Raw genomic sequence first — 24,579 nt, forward strand, 5'->3', positions numbered from 1 at the left:
ATGTCTTTCAGCAATTTGAACATATTTCATTGTCATCCCTCACCGAAATAGTTAGTAGCATGAAACCCACTAACTGTCCATTAGACGTAATACCAGCTAGGCTTCTGAAGGAAGTCTTTAGTTGCCTTGGATCAAATCTGCTGTCTCTCATAAACACCTCTCTCAGTTCCGGTTCTGTCCCAGCTGCCTTCAAACAGGCTGTAGTCAGACCCCTTCTTAAAAAAAACCCATCTCGACTCCTCTGTGCTGTCCAACTTTAGACCTGTCTCCCACTTGTCTTTCCTTTCCAAAGTTTTAGAAAAAGTTGTTTTTATTCAATTGCAAACCTTCTTAGAGACAAATTCCACCCTTGACAAGTTCCAATCAGGTTTTAGGTCCAGACACAGCACTGAGTCAGCATTGTTAAAAGTACTGTACATAACGACATTGCTCTTTCTGTGGATAATGGAAACCCGGCTATCCTTGTTTTACTGGACCTCACAGCAGCATTCGATACAGTTGACCATTCAGTCCTTGTATCTCGTTTAGAACATTTCATAGGTATCCGTGGTAACGCTTTAAAATGGTTTAAATCCTATTTACAACATAGAACATTCTCGGTAATGATTGGGGAATTTTCCTCCTCACAAACTTCTCTGTCTTGCGGGGTACCGCAAGGCTCTATTTTAGGGCCTGTTCTTTTTGCGCTTTATCTCCTACCTTTAGGATCAATTATAAAAAAACATGATATCGCTTTTCATTTTTATGCTGATGACCTGCAGCTTTATCTGCCCCTGAGACCTAACAAAAAAACTGCTCTTGCTAAATTGATGGGGTGCATATCTGATGTGAAGCAGTGGCTTGCACAAAACTTTTTACACCTTAACGAGAGCAAAACTGAATTTATTACTTTTGGTACACCTTCCATGATGAAAGCCCTTGAGCCCAACTCTGGCGCTCCGGCTGACATTTTTAAGACACACGTTAAAAATCTCGGAGTGATATTCGATAGCAGGCTTAACTTTGAAAAACAGATTAGTTCCGTTGTAAGAGCAAGTTTTTTCCAGCTTCGTCTCTTAGCCAAAGTGAAGCCTTTTCTTAGTCGCCACGACCTTGAAAAAGCAATTCACGCTTTTATAAGTCAAGGCTGGACTACTGCAATGCACTTTATGTTGGCCTACCCAAGTCCTCGATCTCTCGGCTGCAACTTGTTCAAAATGCTGCTGCTCGATTTTTAACAGGTACACCTAGACGTGAGCATATTACCCCCGTGCTATCATCACTCCACTGGCTTCCAGTCCATTTTAGAATTGATTTCAAACTTTTACTGTTTGTTTTTAATTCTATTAATGGCCAGGCTCCATCTTATCTATCGGAAATTTTAACTTTTCGTAACTCTGGCAGGACTCTTCGCTCGACCGGCCAGCTTCTTTTAGATGTTCCAAGGTCAAAACTTAAACAGTGGGGAGACCGATCCTTTGCGGTTGCTGCCCCGAGGCTGTGGAACAGCCTTCCCCCCGAAATCCGCACCACCACGGATGTAGGTCTTTTTAAGTCTCGGCTAAAAACACACCTTTTTAGACTCGCCTTTTACAAAGATTAGGATAGCCTGGTTTTATTAGCTTAAGGGCTTTTTTAATGTTTCTTTTCGATTTTATCGGTTTTATTGTTTTACTTGCTGGAATTTTATTGCGATGCGCTCTTTGTTTTATTTTATTTTGTAAAATGTCATTGTATAATATTTTCCTGCCTTTTATTTATCTTGAGCCATGTTTTGTTGTAAAGCACTTTGGGGGCCTTTCGGGTTTTGTAAAGGGCTATATAAATAAATTTGATTGATTGATTGATTGATTGAAATAAAATGTCTTTCTAGAAAAAAAAATAAAATTGCACTTAATAACTTAAGCATTTAGGCAAATGAAAACTTTTCCCCTCATAGCTTTTGCTATGGCGTTCCATGTGTAATATTCTGATTGGATGTTTTACGAGGCACCCTGAACCGCACGGAACGATGATGTTGTTTTGTTCATGTGACGAGGCACAGCCTGCCGAGAGCCACAGCTTGAGGAAGTGTTGTTAGCGTCATGTGTTGATAATAAAAAAAAAAAAGTTGTCAGCATGTTGTCTGTTTCATATCATTGCCAGAAAAACGCACATAATAGGACACCATACGGCCTCCTTTTTAATGTTGTCCTTATGATGATGATATGCTGCATCATAAATCACTTTGTGACTTTCCACCTCCATGATGGAGCGTTCTTCGTCCATGTTCGGTGGTTAAACCGTGAATAAGCAACTGGGCTGTTGACTCCAGGCCCGGCTCCGCCTATTTTGACGGATGTGTCTCCGGCAAAAATAAAAAATGGCCAAAACTATCCCGCCAGAGATGGTCCGCAGTCAATCCGTAGCACTGACGCGGGCGGTATAGGTTGAACAATAGGATATAATGGGAACGGATTGGCTCCGGCGCTATTTTTTGACTCACTTCAAACTCAGATGCATTTTGCGTAGTTGGTAACAAAGAAGCCAAACTTTCAACGACTGCCGCGCGCGAGCCGAAAATCGCAGCGGAAAACTTACCGCCTTCATTTTCATTTACCGTGCGATAAAAGGAGTTATTGCATATTGCGACAGGCTTACCGCTATGCTGTGTCTCCATGTTAGCTTTAGAGTCCAGCATGCTCTCGGCAAATTTGTCTCCACCTTAGGTGACCGGGTTCTTTTTTTTCTTTCTGTTGCAACTCCACTCATTTCCTCGATTATAAGTCCTTTTGTCGTGTTACCTTGAGTTGAGTGGCGTTAAATTAGTTGGCTTTTGGGAGCTCCTCTTTTACGCATCCGTGTTACTCAACCTGGAAGAACAAATATTTGAAGCCATTGTTCATTTCTTAATAAATGCATTTAGCTCACATGATTATTGCTCTTTTTGTTACGGAATTGTGTGTTGCCCCGTTCACTAAGGGAAATAACCTGTGAAAAGAGAAAATCTACGTTTTTCTTCTTCAATACCTGTCGGCATTTAGGCTGCCTCCACAGTTGTGTCGGTCAGTGGCCCTCAACCTTTTTTTAACACTGTGGACTGGTCAACGCATGATCATTTTCACTGAGGTGGAGGGTGTGTGTGCAAGCGCAACACGACAGCAAAAGGAAATTATCATTTAGCCTCAGCCAGTAAACCAAGAGCGGTGACTCCAGTAAGCCTATGTATTGTACTAGTTTTCATTGCCATACGAAAAGCTGTGCTTATTTTGAAGAGAAGGGCGCGATTATAAGTCTTGAAAAGAGCTTTACGTGTTTTGGTGCAAATCAAATCCTAATACGACTGAATGCAATATTTTGTAAACTGAGTATAATTCCCAAGAAATTAAGATGTTGTTAGAAGGATTAAATACTTGGGTAACATCAACACAGAACATCAATGCTTTAAAGTGTGTACTTTGTGTATGTTGAAAACGTGTGGTGCATAAAGAGAGGTGAAGCATATAACCCAGAAAGAGAAGAAAAACTATAAGGGTCAGTAAGGAAAGTGTTATGTGAGACATGCGTGTTTCTCATAGACTAAGTGTTAATCATGCAACCCTGATTGTACGTGTGCATTCTTTAAATAAGATCAACTTAATACGGCATTATATACATACTGGAAGTGTTTCTGGAAGTACATTCAAAATATTAATCATGCAACCCTAATTTATACATGTGCTTTGCTTAAATCAAAACAACTTAATTCAGCATTATATATGTGTAACGGGTACACGCAGGTCCATGTGGAGCGTGGAAACCTCCCTGCCGATTCCTTCATGTAAGGACGCTAGCGGCTGTGCCATTGGCTCGAGCTTATTGGCGCAGTGGTTACCGTCCTTGCCTGCCGTGTGGAAGCATCGTGGCACGTGGGTTCGCGTCCCGGCCTAGTCAGAAGTGGGAGCGGAACGCGGGGAGGCGCTGACACAGGGGTTACATAAGTACTGGAAGTATTTAGGAAGTACAAACTATTAATCATGCATCTATACATGTGCCTTGCTGAAATAAAACAACTGAATTCGGCATTATATGCATACTGAAACTATTTAGGGAGTATGTCAGAAGTATTAACTCATTTGCTCCCAAAAACGTATGAATACGTTCTATTTTTAATTGCTTCAGTGTCCCAAAAACGTATTTATACGTCTTTTGCGTTTTTTTTTTTTTTTTTTTCAAAATCGGCATCTAGAGGTTCCTATATATCTTAGATAGAATGCACAAAGCTCAAAACCCATTTTAAAGCAATAAAACTGGCCATTGGAGGGCAGTAGCGCATTTGGTAAGACCCCCCCAACCCGATTCAACCAGTACAGCGTAGATGTGACCGTGCTGCTCGCCTAGCAGAGCCTGCTCAGCAGGCTTGCCGCTCAGGTCCCCCAGCATCATCTCTCAGTTAGGTATGTGTGAATAAATTAGCTCTATTTGTCTGGTTGTTCATGTTATTTTGTAAAAGGAAAGCATTATTCAGATGTTTTGGATGTAACTAAAGCAAGAAATAGCTGTGTAAAGTCAAAGTTATGTTTGAAATGTACAGTGGGGCAAATAAGTATTCAGTCAAACACCAAGTGTGCAAGTTCTCCTACTTGACAATTACAGGCCTTTCTAATCTTTCAACGTGGGTAAACCCCAACCATGAGAGACAGAATGTGGAAAAAAAAAATCAGAAAATCACATTGTTTGATTTTTGAAAAATATATTTCCAAATTAGAGTGGAAAATAAGTATTTGGTCACCTACAAACAAGCAAGATTTCTGGCTGTCAAGGAGGTCTAACTTTTAATGAGGTCTAACGAGGTCTAACAAGTTTCCACTCGTTACCTGTATTAATGGCACCTGTTTTAACTCATTATCGGTATAAAAGACACATGCTCCAAACTCCACTCTGGCCAAGACCAAAGAGCTGTCGAAGGACACCGGAGACAAAATTTTAGACCTGCACCAGGCTGGGAAGACTGAATCTGCAATAGGTAAAACTCTTGGTGTAAAGAAATCAACTGTGGGAGCAATTATTAGAAAATGGAAGACATACAAGACCACTGATAATCTCCCTCGATCTGGGGCTCCGTGCAAGATCTCATCCTGTGGCGTCAAATGATAACAAGAACGGTGAGCAAAAATCCCAGAACCACACGGGGGGACCTAGTGAATGGCCTACAGACAGCTGGAACCACAGTAACAAAGGCTACTATCAGTAACACAATGCGCCGCCAGGGACTCAAATCCTGCACTGCCAGACCTGTCCGCCTGCTGAAGAAAATACATGTCCAGGCCCGTCTTCGGTTCACTAGAGAGCATTTGGATGATCCAGAAGAGGACTGGAAGAATGTGTTATGGTCAGACGAAACCAAAATAGAACTTTTTGGTAGAAACACAGGTTCTCGTGTTTGGAGGAGAAAGAACACTGAATTGCATCCGAAGAACATCATACTCACTGTGAAGCATGGGGGTAGAAACATCATGCGTTGGGGCTGTTTTTCTACAAAGGGACAAGGACGACTGATCTGTGTAAAGGATACATGGCCCCATTCATTCTTTCGAGAGATTTTGAGTGAAAAACTCCTTCCAGCAGCAAGGGCATTGAAGATGAGACGTGGCTGGGTCTTTCAGCATGACAATGATACCAAACACACAGCCAGGGCAACAAAGGAGTGGCTTCGTAAGAAGCATTTCAAGGTCCCGGAGTGGCCGAGCCAGTCTCCAGATCTCAACCCCATAGAAAATCTGTGGAGGGAGTTGAAAGTCCGTGTTGCCCAACGACAGCCCCAAAACATCACTGCTCTAGAGGAGATCTTCATGAAGGAATGGGCCAAAATAACAGCAACGGTGTGTGAATAGCTTTTGATGAGTTTCAGAAAACGTTTGGCCTCCGTTATTGCCAACAAAGGGTACATAACAAAGTATTGAGATGAACTTTTGGTATTGACAAAATACTTATTTTCCACCATGATTTGCAAATAAATTCTTTAAAAATCAAACAATGTAATTTTCTGTTTTTTCCCCCCACATTGTGTCTCATGGTTGAGGTTTACCCATGTTGACAATTACAGGCCTCTCTAATATTTTCAAGTGGGAGAACTTGCACAATTAGTGGTTGACTAAATATTTATTTGCCCTACTGTATGTGTTTACAAAAAGCTAATTTTCTTTGTTTTTTCATCAGAAATTGGAAAATTGCTCAAACTAAGTTATTTTCTAATGCTGATTTCTAAAGAGTGGAAAAAAGATATGAACTTACTTTTTTCTGCTGAAAGAAGAGAGTCTAATCTTTTTTTTTGGTGGGTTCTGTTATGTACTTCCTTGATCTAAGTACATGTAAGGTCGAGACTTGAATGGAACAACACTTCTTTATTCAGTGTGCTTCTCAGCATGTATGTCACAGAGACATAACAGAGATTCCTTTTTATACTGTAATACCACACCCACAGGAAGTGCACACTATGGCAACAGCAGTGTGACATAAATATGTCACATCTCCTCCCCCCTTACATAACATGTCCCAGAAATAAACACAAAAATACCTCCTGTTTTCCCCTCATTATTTATTACTTATAAATCCAATCTATCAGGCGGTCGCCTGTCGCGTGCAGGATAACGACGTTCAACAGTCACTTCCGATTTCCCACTTGTGGAAACAGGTTCCGATACTGTTTCAGGTTCCGTTTGTGCATTGGTTGAATTAGACACAATTACAGCAGGATTGTTTGGGTTTGACACATCCGGTAAGCTAGACATTTCTGGTATAACTACACTGCTAGCATCATCACAATCAATAGACCGTTCTGGAGTATTGTCTGATGTTCCCGACAATTGATCCACATGGCAACGCCAAACACCATCAGCTGTCTGAACGGTGTAGGAAACAGGCCCAGTTTGAGCAATGATGGTGGCAGGGGCCCACTTTTCCTTACTCTGGTAACTCCGGGCCATAACAGAGTCACCAGGTGCAAAAACTCGGTTCTTGGAATGCAGGTCTCTGTACTTGACTTGCTTCCGTTGATCCATTTGAACAATCTCACTCAGGGTTGGTGGTTTCAGAAGATCCATGCCAGTTCGTATCTCTCGAGAAAACATGAGGCTCGCTGGCGATACTTTGGTAGTTGCATGCAGAGATGTTCGGTATTTGAGGAGAAATTCGTGTAGTCTCTGATGGAGTGTACTTTGCCCTTGTGATGCTTTGAGAGCATGTTTGAGGGTCTGCACAAACCTCTCTGCCAGGCGGTTGGTTGCCGGGTGATAGGGAGCCGACTTAATGTGTTGAACCCCATTGGCTTGCAGGAATTCAACCATTTCTTTTGACACAAATTGGGGGCCATTGTCTGAGACGAGTTGTGCAGGGCTCCGAAACGACTAAACATCTCCCCTAACTTCTCAATTGCCTTTTCCGATGTGGTTGATTTCATGATAGCTACCTCTGGCCACTTACTATGGGCATCGATAGCAACCAGAAACATTCGATTTTCAAAAGGCCCCGCAAAGTCAATATGAATGCGGTGCCAAGGGTCCTGAGGAAAATCCCAAGGATGAAGTGAGGCTGCAGGTGGATTGTTGCGAATCTTCTGGCAAGATGAACAACTTTTTACCGTCTCTTCGATCTGTTTATCTAATCCTGGCCACCAAAAATAACTTCTTGCCATTTCTTTCATTTTAACAATACCACTGTGACCTGCATGCAGTTGCGCAAACATTTTAGCACGCAATGACTGTGGCACAATCACTCTCCTCGGGTCTCAAACAACCCGATTGAACAGAAAGTTCCCACCTCCTATCCAAAAAAGGTTTGAGAGTGGTGTTCTCACACTTGGTTTGTCCTTTAATTACCATGTCCATGACGACTGACAGGTCGGGGTCGTTCCGAGTTGCACGTTTTACTTGCGACGCTGAAATTGGTGCATGTTCAACATTTCGGAAATAGAATATGTCCACTGAGGTAGGTTCATGTTTTGTGACAGGAAGCGGCAACCTCGAAAGTCTATCAGCATTGCAATGCAACTCAGATTTACGATACTTGATGTCGTATGAGTGAGCTGATAACAACAAAGCCCACCTCTGAAGACGTGCAGCAGCCAGTGAAGGGATTCCTGCATGAGGTCCCAAAATCGTTGTCAGTGGTCTGTGATCCGTTAACAGAGTAAACTTCCTTCCATACAAATATTGGTGGAACTTCCTCACACCAAAAATAATGCTCAATGTTCTCGATGCGAAAGCAATTGGTCTTTCATCTCCGTTCGGGAACACATGGGAGATGACAGCACCCACCCCATAGGGTGAAGCATCACGTGCCAGCTGTATTGGATATGAAGGGTTGAAATGAGTGAGAACATCTGATGAAATCAGGGCGTTTTTCGCATTTCGAAAAGCTTTGTTACACTCATTCGTCCATTTCCATTTTACATCTTTGCACAACAGCTCATGCAATGGTTTAAGAAGTGATGCCAAATTGGGAATAAACCGTCCATAATAGTTCAATAGACCTAAAAAAGATCTAAGCTGACTCACATTTTCTGGGGCGGGTGCATCCACAATTGCCTTTGTCTTTGATGGAGCCTTGTGTAGTCCTTCGTGGTCTATCACATGCCCGAGATACTCCACCGATGGTCTCAAAAATTCACATTTTTCCTTGCGCACTCGAAGACCATACTGCCTTAGCCTTTTTAAGACAGCATCCAGGTTGCGAAGATGCTCCTCGTCGTTGGCACCGGTGCAGAGAATGTCATCCAAGTAACATTGTACTCCTGGCAATCCATTCAAAATTTGATCCATAGCCCGTTGAAACAGAGCAGGAGCAGATGTGATGCCAAAAGGTAATCTGCAATATCTGAAAAGTCCCTTGTGCGTGTTAATTGTCAGCCACTCCCGTGATTCTTCATCCACATGCATCTGCAGATAAGCTTGGTTGAGGTCAATTTTGCTGAATTTTTGACCACCGCTCAGACCTGCAAACAAATCATCGATCAATGGAAGTGGGTACTGCTCCACACAAAGCACTGGATTCAAAGTCACTTTAAAGTCGCCACATGTGCGAATTCCGCCATTCTTTTTCGGAACCGGCACAATTGGTGTCGCCCATTCGCTGGTGGTGACTGGTTCCAAAACCCCACTTTTGACCAACGCATCCAGGTCAGCCTCGACTTTGTCACGAATAGCATACGGCACTGTCCTAGCCTTCATAAACACAGGTTTGCTTCCTGGTTTAATGTGCAATTTCACTGTAATGTCCTTCATGCTGCCCAATTCCTCACGGAAAACCTCTTCATTCTTGTCCAGTATGACTTCTTGTGAAGAACCGTCTGACAGCTGCCGAACTTCTAGCCAATTTACACGAAGTGCATTAAACCACAGTCGTCCCATTATGGAAGCAAAATTCCCTTTTGTGACATACACTGGAAGTTTAGCAGTTTGATCCTTGCATTGCACAGTAATGTCAGTCATTCCTTTCATGTGCACTTTGTGTCCAGTGTACGCTTTGAACACAGTGTCTGATGGTCTTAATGGAAGGTGTCTCAAACACTGTTTATAGACTTGGTAAGACACAAGCGATGCCTGTGATCCAGTATCTATTTGCATTTTGACTGGGTGACCCTCTAACTTTGGTGTGACCCAGTAATACCCTGACTTCCCGTCCACGCTCATTACATGCACGGTGTGCACGCCACTTTCATCTTCGGAAGTAGAGGCACTCTCTACCGCTTTGACATATTTCTTTGTTTTCTTCTTGTCATTCATTTCCTTATCTTTGTCTGTGCTTGTTTTTTTCCGACAGGCACGCTCAACATGACCCTTCTTCCCACAATGATGACAGTTCATTTCTTTGCACCAGCAGGTGGAGGAAAGGTGCCCTGTTTTACCGCACCTAAAATAGGGACCAGCAACATTGCTTTGGGTACTTGCCACTCGGTGTATTCTGCTCGTAATGTTCAGTTGTTGAGCCTCCTTTGAAGCCATTTCCATAGCCACGCTTACATCAAAGGCTGTCTTTAATGTCAGTCCACTTTCTGACAGTAATTTCTTTTGTGTTGCTTCGTTTCTCAGTCCACATACCAATCTGTCTCTTAATGTGTCTTCTAAAACATCACCAAACTCACAATGTTCAGCCAGCTTCCGCAGCGCCGCTACGAACATAGTGACAGATTCCCCCTCTTCCTGATTTCTCCTGTGAAATCGGAATCTCTCTGCTATCACAAGGGGCTTGGGTGAAAAATGTCAAGAGTTTCCACGATTTCCCTGTACGTTTTACTACCAGGTTTATCGGGTTGAAGCAAGTTTCTCAGTAAATTGAAAGTCTTTGGCCCAGTAACGCTCAAAAACGTGGGCACCACTTTCTCTTCCGCTATTTCGTTAGCTTCCACGAAACAGCCAAACCGCTCTGTGTACGAGCTCCACTGTTCCACAAGCTCATCAAAAGGACCAACAGAGCCGATAACCCCCGCCATAGCGCCTGGTTATACAGCACCTTCACGCTCCTTTTGAAAACTCAGCCCGTCCTCCCCACGAAGTGAAAGCTGAGGTCGGCGCAGTCTGTCCCCTGGAGCACCACGACCCGCAGTAAACTCCAAAAACAGCACGTCCAAGCTGACGCAGGTTCAGACGTCCTCGTCGCCACTTTTGTTATGTACTTCCTTGATCTAAGTACATGTAAGGTAGAGACTTGAATGGAACAACACTTCTTTATTCAGTGTGCTTCTCAGCATATATAATACCACACCCACAGGAAGTGCACACTATGGCAACAGCAGTGTGACATAAATATGTTACAGGTTCCATGTTTATATAGTAATAGAACAGAATTTTCTGTGGGCCTTGCAAAACCAGTCAAAATCCAGTAAAACGGCCGGGAGCGAAGGGCCTTGCTTCGGTGAAAATGCCTGGGAGTGAATGAGTTAATCATTCATTCCTAATTTATAAATGTGCATTACATATTTAAATCAGAGCAACTTAATCCTGCCTTATATACAGGGGTGCACATAATTTTTTTGCCCAGGTTCTCAGAGGAGGACCTGGAGATGCGACTTGGTCCTCATTGAGCTTGAGAGCCGACCCGCCTGATGCGAAAAAATTTATGACAAGCTTTACTTAGAGCCAATTAACTTTAATTAATTATATTAACAATTAATGCTTGATTAACATCAACTGGCACAACAAAATTGCCATTACCTTTGAAGTGAAATGTAAAGAAATAAACATAAAAGCACCAATTCAAAATAAAGGGCATTATGCGGCTCCCACATTAACTCCAAGCCTTTTTAAAAGTGGGATGTTCTCATCATAAGACCTCATTGAACGTGCATGTTTAGCTTTGTAAAATGCGAGCAAAAACACGTTTGTCAGTGCATGTCGCTGTTCATTACCTTTATTCCGCTCTATTGCGCCACTTGTCTGACATCGATAGTTTGCTTAATTGCCACATGCTCTCTGTTTTTTTCGTGCTTTTCAAAGTTTGGATGGCTGAAATTCTTTGACCCTACATAAAATGCTCTGCTCTTATCGGCGACATTGGGATTCTGACAGCACATTTTGTAACGCATTTCCGTGCGGGCATCATTTGCTTCTAGCCATGGTACCTCCTGTAGCCACTTTTCAGCAAAAGTCCTTTTTTCGGTAGCTCCGGTGACGTCTCTGTCATCTGTCTGTCTTTTGACAAGGGTGGGGGAACACGGAAGTAACTCCTCAGTGTGGCCCGCCTCTTCGACATTTTGAGAAGTTATTTTCTCGTGTCTGCCGCAAATACAGTGGTCAGCCATCGGTACTGAAGGAAAATAGTCGATTTACCCTTGTTACAGGTTGTTTCATTCTTATAAAGAACAGGAGATGATGACATAGAATTCGGAAATAAAAAAGAACAAAGAATTTACACTGAAAGACACACAGACAGAAAACACGAGACATGGTACCGAGACAGGACGAAAGAGCAAAAGTCTCTTCCTCTCTCCTCGGACTCTTTTTCTTCCCTCTAGCTTGGGGGCAGGGACTAGCTAATATTTTCCAGATGTTCCGCTACTCGAAGGCATACACTGTCTTATGATGGAGAATGCAATGTCCACATATGATTATTGTGAATAAATGGAAATATATTCCTACAGTACGCAAAAGCGTATGGAAACCGTTGAGGGCCAGCGCGTTTGCCTACGTCCAGTACACATGCGCGCATGCGGACCACTTATGTGCACCCCTGCTTATATACATACTGGAAGTGTTTAGGAAGTTCAGACAAAGTATTAATCATGCAACCCTTCTCTTTACATGTGCCTTGCTTAAATCAACACAATTTAATTCATTATATGTATACTGGAACTATTTAGGGAGTATATAGGAAGTATTAATCAAGCATCCCTAATCTATACTATACATGTGTTTTACTTAAATCAGAACAACTTAATTCGGCATTATCTACATACTAGAAATATTTAGGGATTACTTATCGGTCAGAATAGCCATAGGGTGATCACTTGGTGTCGATATAGTTGACCGTCAATGTAGAGTTAGTCGACTGTGTCGCACGCTTCCCATATGCTCTGGACCGCTATAAAGCTGGGTAGAGGATTTTGCCTCTTTCATTGATTTCCCGAGGAAATTGATCGTTCATACCGAATCTTGTTCCTTTTAATTCTCTTGGATTTCACCAGTACTTTCTGCTGGTAGAGCTCGAACTTGGTGATTATTGGACGCGGACCACTTCCTCTAGGCTTTTCAAAATGATCTACCCTTACAAACGCAATTGAGTCCACTGTTTCTTTAGGGAGCTTGAGAGATGATGTCATGAAGACTTAGCTAGGGCTTTTGGTTTGTCCGCGGTGCCTTCTTTGGTGCCTGAGAAAATTAAATTGTCCCTCATGCTCCTTGACTGGATGTCTAAAATTGATTATTTTAATTATATTCTCTTTTTTGATAGCTTCTAATGTTCCTGACGTCGACTCGATGGTATCTTTAGGCATAGCATTTTCCGACTTGAGATATGATACCTCGTGCTGTGTAAACACGAGGCTTTCTTTTAAATCTTTAATCTCGGATTGTAGATTTTCTAATGCAATCGATAGTTTCTTATCAATTGATCAGATTCCCTCACTAATTAATTTGTTGTTTCCGGAGAGTTTGGCAAGAAATCTTGTGTTGACGTAGCTGAGTCAATAGAATCTTCCTTCTTACGCTTCGCCGGGAGATCACTGCGTTGGCTGGGTGTTGCCATGGAGTTTCCTCGATGTGCGGCGGAGTCGAAAAAAAAAGGTAAATCAAGAGATTGTGAACAGTTTGAGAGAGAAATTAGTTGAATTCTTCTTGCTGTTAGCCTAGCGTCGGTCGATCGCGTCATGCGTCTACGGAGTATCGCCAGAGTAAGGACGTTACAGCATGCTTGCCTCGTCTCTCATAATTCTGTCATATCTTTTTAAATGTGGAGCCTACCATATGCTACTCAAAGGCACAAAAACACCACACAAACATATTAGGCATGGTTTAGTGTACTACTTTTCTCAACAGACTTGAGACTACATATCGCGACATAGTATCAACTACTCTTTCGCCAATAGCCACAAGGCGAGTAAAAGCTGAGATGCGGACACGTCAAAGCAGCATGGGGAAAGGTAGCTGTTAGAGACTCGCTGTGGGCTATGGAGACTTCATTGCAGCAAAATTGATCTCATCTGAGCAAAGGAAAAATGACTACTTGGTATGATCACCATCATAATGATTTGCAATGAAGCAGTATTTTATTTTCAGAATTTCAGAATTTTTTCCCAGTGTTTTGTTTTTTTCGTGTCAGAGCGTGTTGGGTGTTGTCAAATTCCCAAAAAACAAACGCACGTGGGCATGGGAAAGGTGACATATTATTAAGCGCAAATGAGTTTTTTTTTTGCAACAGCATTTGGCAATCTGAGATGAAGAGACAATATTCACTTTAGTTTTAACTATAGTTAACAAAAAATAATATTGATGACGTAAATATAACGGAGCGTGAGGTAAATATGATGTGTTGGTCATTCCATATTTTGAATTTAAACTTTCGGTTTCTCTTTTTATTTGAGTTAAGCCGCAGCAAGTATGTCATGTAGGCTGGTAGCGGCAATAATGTATATGTGATCAAGATCATGCCAGAGAAAGTCTGTGCTTCAAAAAAAATGCAAGCAGGAGTCATGACTTTGATCCCATAGAAATATGACTGACGACACGGAAGTTCTCTCTCACGATTGCAGCAGCAGGGGGTGGGGGGGTCACAGAAACATAATAATAATCCAGTGTTTCCCGTAGGATTTTTTGAAACTGTGGTGGTGGGCTGCATCGGAGTCGGACAGCCTCACCATGTCGTGCCACGGCGAATTTGTTTTTTTTCTTCATTATTTTTTTCCCCCAAGAAGAACCATAACAAAAATATATTTGAAATATTTCATTACCTAGGCTAATGTTATAGCTCTCAGCTACGGTACATGTATGTAAAATGCGTAGCTGATTACAGCTACGTTACCCTATGTAATAATGCGACTTTTTTTCTTGTAGCAATTGTACGACTTACATCTCGTAGTGACAACCCAAACTGTTGAAAGAGCCATACCCCCCCCCCCCCCCCCCCCCAAAAAAAAAAAAAAAAAAAAAAAAAAACCTGATACAGTATGTCTGGAGCAGCAAAAAATTCAAAGCCTTGTACAAGCCTTATAATTATCAATACTAGCTATATTAGCCTACTATAAAAATGACTAAGTTGGCTAGAAATACATAATTAGCCTTCATGATTAAATGTTTATTTTCCCTGCAGTGGATCCTATAGCGCACCACGTGACTACTCTGTTGTACGATGCCACCACAAGTTTAACTTCATTACAATATTAATGAATTGAAAGAATGTTTGTGTCATGTTTGTCCTCCTAGAAATCCTATTAAAACAAAAAATATATTTCCCTCCCCATCTTTTTCCATTAAAAAAAAAAAAAAAAGCAGCGCTAAAGAGCCGCATGCGGCCCGAGAGCCGCAAGTTTCAGACCGCCGTCGTAGTCCTCCTTTTTCCTTTTTATTTGACCCTCATAAGTACTACATTACCACAACAATAACAGTCCTTCTGTCAACTGACCCATTTACAGGACTGGGGGAATTCTAATAGCCGTGTAAAGAGTTTTACTTGATTCGGTGAGAAGGTGAATAGTTTTTTTCCCCGTTGTTCGTGAACTAAATTTCCACACAAACGCACATCGAGGTACCATTAACTTAGCAAGGAGAGGTATGAGAGTCATTTTTCGAGTGTCCCAGACCTCGCGAAATTAGGGGGGGGGGCGCATTTATCCAAGTTTCGTCAGCCGTAATTGTCTGAAGTTGGCGCACCGGTGTTGTGCCGAAAAATGGCCACTCCACGCGAAATGTCCCCCCTGACGGGAGCGCCCACACGTCATTCGTACAAACAGCCTTTTCTTACCAATCGATGGACACGGAAACGACATTCTTGTACCGTGAATATGTATCATTTTACTCTGCTTGAACTAATAAATATTTTACTGTGACCAACGCTCTGAAAATAGAGCAAGGCTTTATTTTGGGCCCCGCCTCTCCGCGCAAGTTCAATCAAAATTTGCTTTACGTCCAAGACGGCCGTCCACCGCTCACTTTCGCCGAAAAGTCCGATCCAAACTATTGTAATGCCCCGGATATGGGGAAGAAGGAGAGAAGTCTGTATTTGCTTACCCACTTGATTGTGGTAACAATAATACAGAAAAACAATAACAAAATAACAGCGTGCTGCTAAGACATGCGACCGCTATCTCTCGCTATCTCGCTCGTTCTCCCATTCTTCCTACTCGTTCCCCTTGCGTCTCCTAAATAAATAAATAAATAAAATACTACTCTAAAATGCTACTCTACTACCCGCGCGCGCTCTCGCGGGTAGTAGAGTGGAGTGGGCTACAGCTGTGTAATCGGCTGACTGACGCATCTGATTATTATCTTCTTTTTTTTATTCGGCGGGGGGGGAGGGCAAACGAGACTGTGGCGGGCCCAAACGAGACCGCCACAGTCTCGTTCATTTGTGGGAAACACTGATAATCTATCACTCTGTCACACTCACTTCTGAATCTATGATGAGCGGCCAATGGTGAGACAGTATGAAAGTTCAGTTAAGTTGTTAAGTGGTCTTTGGTGATTCGTTGGGCAACATCAATTTCTGTCCACTAACAAAACAATTCATTTGGTGGGGAGAGGGTGGGGCGAACGATCCGTTTCACGATTCGTTTGAACAAATTTTTTTCTGGGATGAATCATAGTGAATTCGTTCGCTCAAGTGAACTGTTTATCCTGTCACTTTTGCCAAGTTTCCTAAGCCAAACATGGGAGCCGCCATCGTTTTTTTTTTTTTTTTTTAACAATGCAGCCTGTTTTTAACATGAGGCATAGATTGATACGCCAGTCACTTGAGTGATCAAAATGAGGAATAATTACAAATAATATTACAGTTGCTGAATGCAGATGGGCTGACACGGATTTTGAAGATTTTACAATAAAATACTACAAGATATTTTTCATCTGGTTAGAAGATTATAGTTATGGCATTATGAACTCATCACACATGTACATATAAACACAAATAGTAAGTCATTCTTTTTTTATTGAAGATATTGATCGCAATAAAACTATGGACAACATAATTCCCTTGTTTTATTTTCAATGATTGGTGTATGTGCAAAACACGTCAATAAATCACAATTTTAAAAATTATTAGAAAAAAATTAACCAAGGTGGTGCATAAGTCAAGCTTTCCATCATCAAAGTAGAATACACGTACTCTCGATGTACAGTGGGGCAAATAAGTATTTAGTCAACCACTAATTGTGCAAGTTCTCCCATTTGAAAATATTAGAGAGGCCTTTTATTGTCAACATGGGTAAACCTCAACCATGAGAGACAGAATGTGGGGGGAAAAAACTGAAAATCACATTGTTTGATTTTTAAAGAATTTATTTGCAAACCATAGTGGAAAATAAGTATTTGGTCAATACCAAAAGTTCATCTCAATACTTTGTTATGTACCCTTTGTTGGCAATAACGAGGCCAAACGTTTTCTTTAACTCTTCACAAGCTTTTCACACACTGTTACTGGTATTTTGGCCCATTCCTCCATGCAGATCTCCTCTAGAGCAGTGATGTTTTGGGGCTGTCTTTGACCAACACGGACTTTCAACTCCCTCTACAGATTTTCTATGGGGTTGAGATCTGGAGACTGGCTAGGCCACTCCAGTACCTAGAAATGCTTCTTACAAAGCCACTCCTTTGTTGCCCTGACTGTGTGTTTGGTATCATTGTCATGCTGAAAGACCCAGCCACGTCTCATCTTCAATGCCCTTGCTGATAGAAGGAGATTTTCACTCAATCTCTTGATACATGGCCCCATTCATTCTTTCCTTTACACAGATCAGTCGTCATGGTCCCTTTGCAGAAAAACAGCCCCAAAGCATGATGTTTCCACCCCAATGCTTCACAGTGGGTATTCAATTCAATTCAATTTTATTTGTAAAGCCCTAAACCACAACAAGGTTGTCTCAAAGGGCTTTGCAGAGGCAATATGATACACAGTAAGAAACAGCAAATGAATTAAACAAAGGTGAATTAATAAAGTTCAAGTCCGGGGCATCCCCCATCCTTGGACCCTCCAGGTATGGTGTTTTTCGGAGGCAATTCAGTATTCTTTTCCCTCCAAACACGAGAACCTATGTTTCTACCAAAAGGTTCTATTTGGGTTTCATCTGACCCTAACACATTCTCCCAGTCCTCTTCTGGATCATCCAAATGCTCTAGCGAACCGCAGACGAGCCTTAACGTGTACTTTCTTCAGCAGGGGGACACGTCTGGCAGTGCAGCTGGCGGCGCATTGTGTTACTGATAGTTGCCTTTGTTACTGTGGTCCCAGCTCTCTGCAGGTCATTCACTAGGTCCCCCCGTGTGGTTCTGGGATTTTTGCTCACCGTTCTTGCTATCATTTTGACGCCACGGGGTGAGATCTTGCATGGAGCCCTAGATCGAGGGAGATTATAAGTGGTCTTGTATGTCATCCATTTTCTAATAATTGCTCCCACAGTTAATTTCTTTACAACAAGAGTTTTACCTATTGCAGATTCAGTCTTCCCAGCCTGGTGCAGGTCTACAATTTTGTCTCTGGTGTCCTTCGACAGCTCTTTGGTCTTGGCCGTAGTGGAGTTTGGAGTGTGACTGACTGAGATTGTGGACAGGTGTCTTTTATACCGATAATGAGTTAAAACAGGTGCCATTAATTCAGGTAACGAATGGAGCCTCGTTAGACCTCGTTAGAAGAAGTTAGACCTCTTTGACAGCCAAAAATCTTGCTTGTTTGTAGGTGACCAAATACTTATTTTCCACTCTAATTTGGATATAAATTATTTAAAAATCAAACAATGTGATTTTGTTTTTTTTTCCATTCTGTCTCTCATGGTTGAGGTTTACCCATGTTTACAATTACAGTCCTCTCTACTTTTTTCAAGTAGGAGAACTTGCACAATTGGTGGTTGACTAAATACTTATTTGCCCCACTGTATGCCCGTCAACGTACAGTAAAAGTTGTTGTGAGGCACATCAAGTTGTCTTCCCTTGCCTTACAATGTTTTTCACCTGTAAACAAACGAACAAAACACTTGCTGTTATGCATTTAAACTAAGAAGCCCATTTATGACTTGTAGTTGAGTGTTTGTTTTCCATTTCTTTATTGTTTTAAAACTAGATATAGCAAAGCTGATGACGCCTGAGCTGTGAAGCAAAATACAGACTTGTAGTCAAATTGAACATAATTATGTCATCCTACACGTACTGATTAGCAACAGGCTAGCAGCAGTTAGCATGTGTGTCAGTCACATTACAGTCGTTGTAGTAAATAATATTAAACTTCGTCATAATTACAATCATCATTGTAATCACAATATCAAAGACAACAAGTCATTTCAAGATTTTGGCTTTAGTATTTTTGGAGCAATGGACACATGAAAATCCAGGGATATGAAGATATCAGCTTCCATAACCCAGCGGCAACATAGCTACATAAACACTTTGTGGTGGCATGGGCTTGATTCCACATCTGTCTTCATGAACATGTTGTCTTCCCATGTTGTGATGATGGCAGATGGATGCGGTATTTCCAAATTCTTTTTGAGGGATTTTGATGAGTGATGCCACTCCAGCTCCATTGTTGTTTTGGTTAGAGGACGTGGAAAACGGAAGTCGTGAGGAGAAAGTAAACGGAAGTACCTCAGAAACTTGTCTATTGTCAAGGAAGTGTGTGAACTTCCTGTCGCGATGTAAAACTACATTGCTCCCTACCGCATGGCGTGAATATTACATCGTTTTCCTGCCGAATTGTGGCATCGTTCGAACGGAGTACGTCGTCATTTGGACACAAACTTGTTCTGGGGTGTTTTCTGTTAATTCGGTCAGAGAGTGTGTGTAAACTGGCCCTAAAACAGGTTTTCTTTGATGCCATCAAGCATCGCACGGGGCTTTCATCGACAAAACAGTCTGCTGATTACAGGTCGAAAACGGCTAATCGGCACAAGCATAGTCGTCGTAGTAAACAATGGAGAGCAATCCTTTTAAAATTCTTTTGCAGCGGCATATTGAGTCAGATGAAGCCCTCATCATTAAATACTTAAATACATAAATAGTTACACAAATACAACAACAAAAAAATAATAAACTTTTTGGGGCAGTCTCAGGCCATGTCCACACCTAGCAGGTTTTTTTTTAAAACCAATAATTGCGTCCACACCTGCACGTTTGTAGAAAAAAACGTGTCCACAGCCAACCGCATTTATTTGTTTTAAGTACATTCATAACAATGTCAGGCCTCAAAGTGGCAGCAGTCCCCCAAATCCCATCCAATAAGAGCAAGCTTTCCTTCTAGTGACGTCACTTCTTCAAATTGTCAAACATGGTGCAAGTGTGTACGTATGGACCGACAAATAATTGTCAGTAATCTCGTCCACCACTTGTGTTCCTCAATATGGAGCAATTCAAGAGTTTGTAAATAAATGGATGCCAACACCACCTGTCAAATAATTAGATCTAAACACACAGAGACGGTATCCATGTTGACTCCAAATGTAAACATTGGTCTCATGTGTGACGTGGGGACAAAGTTTGTCGCAGCCAGTGACGTTTCCACAGTTAAATCTTCGGTTATCAGTGTCCACATGATGAAGCCACAAATGCAGAATTCGCAAATCTTCACCTTCCCCGTCGTTTTTAAGAACCCTGGTTCAAATCTGCGTGCGCGTGTGGATGATCGGTCAAACCAATATCTTCTTTTTGACAAATACCCTGCTAGGTGTGGACATGGTCTCAGTTAAAATGTCAGAGCTCTGTATACTCACTCAGGGCTTTAGTGGAGCGGAGCATGCATGGAGTAGAAAAAATATTTCAAGTTAACACTAAAAATTACGTTTAGTACCTTTAGGATTACTAATAAACTGAGTATAAACTCAGAACAACTTTGAAGATAAAAATGCATATTATACTGTATATGCCATTAAATTGAATTTGGCAGGTGGGCTCCTCTGTGTTATTAATATTAACCATAACACATGAATTCTTTTGCCCATGCAGGTTGTAATCTTTTTGGAGGTTGTCTTCACACTCATAATCTCTCTTTTGATCTTTGATGCCAAAAGAAATCATGTTCATTTTAAGTTCTCAAGGACGGGTAAGTAATATCAAGTCATTGTTTCCTTTTTTTTAAATGTCATAATGATTTACAAGGACACTCATTTAACTCATTGATTTCCACTGACTTTACATTTTGAATGGGAGAGGCAGGCAGTGAATCTCCAGGTCGCCTGTTGCAATGGTTCAAAGGTAGCCTGATTTAGATAGTCGTATGAAAAGGTTTTGGAACCCCAGACAATTACTTATATTTATTTTTAGATCATTGGGTCTTCCGATAAGAAATTTCATTATGGTATATCAAGAAAGAGTGGGAACCCAGTTGTTTGGAATACAGGAAGATGTGATATGCATCAAAGCAAAAATGTACTTGTGGCAAAATGTGGACACATTAACAGGAAAATTGAATATATATTTACAGTGGATCCTCCTATTGCCAAAATAACAGCTTCTAGATCAGGGGTCAGGAACCTTTTTCACCGAGAGAGGCAAAGAGGGGCATGGAAGGCAATGTGGGGTGTGGAAGGCGAGTACTGCGGGCCGCAGCTGGACCTACAGTGATACCTTTACTTATGAAATTAATGGGTTCTGGAAGTCTCATGACCTCAAAATTCCGTAAGCAGAGATGTGTTTTCCATGTAAATGCTCTAAATCCATTCCAAGCACTACTGACACGCTACATGAAATTTTATAATCAGAGTAAAAGCGGAATAAAACAAGAGACAAAGACATTTGAATCATTCTATATTGTAAAATACAGTCCAAAAGGAGGACAGGCAGGCGCAGGTTGACCACTCTGAGCCGTTGTGGCTCAAATTTAATTAAACAAAAGCAAAAATGAAATATCCAGTATAGCAAAACAAAACAAAAATGTCCGTCATTGGGGATCACGACCACGCCGTGGAATGCATCGCTCCTCTAGTCTCTCTGCACCTCCCCCATTTTATATAATGGGGAGAGTGCCTTGATGACAATAGGTGTTACCTAATCATGCAATTGCCTGCGGGATGTCGCCGTCCGTAGTTTGAACCACTGTGGTGAGTCCTGTGGCACAGGGACGCTACAAACACCTGAACTAACTGCTAATACCTGTAATGAAGTCGATAATTGAACATAGCGCAAAGGCATAGACGTTACTAATAATTGACGGGACATTTTAAAAAAGCTTAAAATTGAAATATTTTCAAAACCAAAGCTGCTACTGACATAAAACCAAAACAGGTGTCTCATGAGTTTGCATGGACAGAAAAAAAAAAAATCGTTTTCAAATGAAATCCCGACGAATTATTTTCTATAGAAGTATAACAAAACTTAAAATGGCTATAAATTTCACGCTAGATGCACAAAAATCACCAAATGCAGATATAATCAACTAATTTTTCAGGACCAATAGCAATATTTACCATATTGTAGTGAAGTTGGGATTAATAAGCCTATGGCACCCTCATTATTATGTTATTGTTTTGAGTTTTATGAGCCGCTTCTGGTCAATGAATGCAGCCTCGTTATATAACTAGCGTTGCATCGCGAGAGTTGTTGTTCGTTTTTCTTTTGTTGCGTGGTTTTCACGGCTCGCTGCCCGGATACACTAAAATGCTGTCCGTGCCTGAGCTAGAAGCCAGCACAACGCATACGAGAACCATCAGTGACGTTGTAAGTGACTAACCTCTGCTGAAGAGGAATAAAAGTTGCATGTGAGATCCCTTTGTCGTGCGAATCTGTCCACCCACGCCGCGCATATCTGCCATCACGGAAGGCGGCAGCACGACGACTGGTGTCAGAAGTGGGATCAACATCAAACTTCAGTGAGTAAATCCAGCCAAGAGAATAAATAATCTGGCGTACCCTGATCTAGCTAAAAGGATCAAGTAAAGCTATGGACATGTTTCCTGAGCGAAATATGGGCGGCGCCATCTTGGACAATGTCTTCCTCGAACCTCCGGTTCAGAAAAAAATACATGTATTACGGTTGAAGTAAGCAGTGTTCTATCAAAAACTGCTAAATTAAAGTAGAGGAACTCATGGAATCTCCATAAATATATTCAGCACAACGTTGATGAGACGTAGATGAGATTGTATGACTGTTCTTATCACTTCGTTGATCATTCGTGGACAAAACTTTAACAACTTGTCACCCTGCGTTGACGTGAGGTATAGATTGATACGCCGGGAGTTTGAGTGACCAATATGAAGTTTGAGTGACCAATATGAGATTAAATTACACATTATATTACATTTGCCGAATGCAGAAGGGCTGACACAGATTTTGTTACATGGAAATACCACAAGGTATGTTTATATAATAAAAAATAGTATGTGATTCTTTTTCATTGCAGATAATGATCGCAATAAAAACATTTGGACAACATGATTCCATTTCTTTTATTCAAAACAATTGATGCTTGCGCAAAACAGGTCAATAAATTACAATTTATAAAATGATTAGCAAAATATTAACGAAGGTTAAGCATACGAGGAATGTGTTATCAGACAGCAGAGCTTAAGGGAGCCAAACTTTCACCCAACATTACGAGACACTCTGCGGCATTCGGATGGGCTTTCTCTCGCTGTTCTCGATAATTCCAGCTCCAATAGCATTTCTTAAAGATGCTGCAGTTAAAAAGTTCGTAGTTGGATCTATGCGAGCTCGGCGAACCACCGTCTGTCCCAGCCTCTGCCTCTTGGCTGCCCCCGGGAGTCGAGCCGTCTATCATCAAAGTAGAACGCCGTAGTCTCGATATATGTCCATCAACGTGGAAGTCAAGTTGTCTTCCCTTGCCTAACAGCGTTTTCCAGCTGTAAACAAACGAAAAAAAACTTGATACACTTGGATGGAGGGGCAGCAGCAGTAGTTGTCGTAAAAATGATTAAACTTCATAATTACAATCATCGTAATTATCAATAGCAAAGGCAACAAGTCGTTTCATACGGCAGATTTTATGTTTTTTGAGCACATACCTTTAATAAGACAGCGTCAGACACGAACGGCCGTCACCCGCAGGACAGCCTGCATTTTGGACGTCTCCTTCCCTCTGGTATATTACGAGCACCCATAGTTTGTGGTATGGAGCATTGAGGCACTGCCTTGGTTCTACATCCGCCTTCATGAAGACAAAATCCCCGTGTTCGTGAATGAGGAAATCCAACTTTTTGGTGTGCAACTAGTACTGGAATGCCTCGGAGCTTCCTCATGGCGTTTCCATCGGCTGCCGTAAAGTCAATAAAATACGATAATATTTTACTTGTGGTCACCCTCGGCCACTTCTTGATGTTCCCATGTCGAGATGGCAGAAGGATGCGGTATTTCCAAATCATGGTTTTTCAGAGTTTTTAGTCTGTGGCAGCGCTCCAGCGCCATTGAAGTCAATAGTAAAACAATCGGAAACGGAAGCGCCAAACGACTCAACCAAAACATCGGGCTCCCTTTGCAGCTGAATTGGAAGTGTGATTGATCAAAGAGCCTGGAGTTCAGGCCCCTCAAGACTGACTGTAGTACTTGAACCCCATGCGGGCGCAGAGAAAATAAGAGACTGAGCGTGAACCTCAACACTCGCTAGCCTATTGTGATGGAAGCAGGCAAAATAATATTGGAGTTCATGCCAACACCTTGCTAGAACTCCAACTGACAAGATTAACCAAATTTGATGAAAATGAGGACTGGGAGTCAGTTTCTGATGCCGTTCGAACATCAGGCCAGGTCGGGGATGGAATGGAAGCTGAACACAAACTAACGGTAACCTTTAAAACTGGGTTAGAGTATTGCCTGGGAAGTGCATGTAGCTTCAATAAGAGACTGCGTAGTCCTTGGGTTGGATCTGATAAAAGCACAGGACGTTGTCATCTATACCCATGTCAAAGTTTTCATTGATGGTAAACTTGTACCTTCAAAAATTGTGTGTGATGATGGTATAGACTATTGTGTGACCAGAGTGATGCTTTGATAAGCCACAACCAT

The 24,579-nt window shown here is 41.7% G+C and overlaps 2 protein-coding genes across 2 annotated transcripts in view; one reads left to right on the forward strand and one right to left on the reverse strand.

Annotated features, from left to right (window-relative positions):
* The window catches only part of LOC130912451 (phospholipid-transporting ATPase ABCA1-like), a 273,656-nt gene that overhangs the window by 13,483 nt on the left and 235,594 nt on the right, over nt 1-24,579 (forward strand). The window contains exon 4 of the mRNA XM_057830556.1: nt 20,568-20,664. Within this exon, the coding sequence (XP_057686539.1) occupies nt 20,568-20,664 (97 nt within the window). The remainder of the gene's footprint in view (nt 1-20,567; nt 20,665-24,579) is intronic.
* LOC130917061 (uncharacterized protein K02A2.6-like) lies at nt 6,472-7,481 on the reverse strand. Its single transcript, XM_057838127.1, has one exon. The coding sequence runs from the start codon at nt 7,281-7,283 to the stop codon at nt 6,543-6,545; it is 741 nt and encodes a 246-aa protein (XP_057694110.1). The 5' UTR covers nt 7,284-7,481; the 3' UTR covers nt 6,472-6,542.

Source organism: Corythoichthys intestinalis, chromosome 1, assembly GCF_030265065.1.
Source record: "Corythoichthys intestinalis isolate RoL2023-P3 chromosome 1, ASM3026506v1, whole genome shotgun sequence".
Taxonomy (NCBI): domain Eukaryota; kingdom Metazoa; phylum Chordata; class Actinopteri; order Syngnathiformes; family Syngnathidae; genus Corythoichthys; species Corythoichthys intestinalis.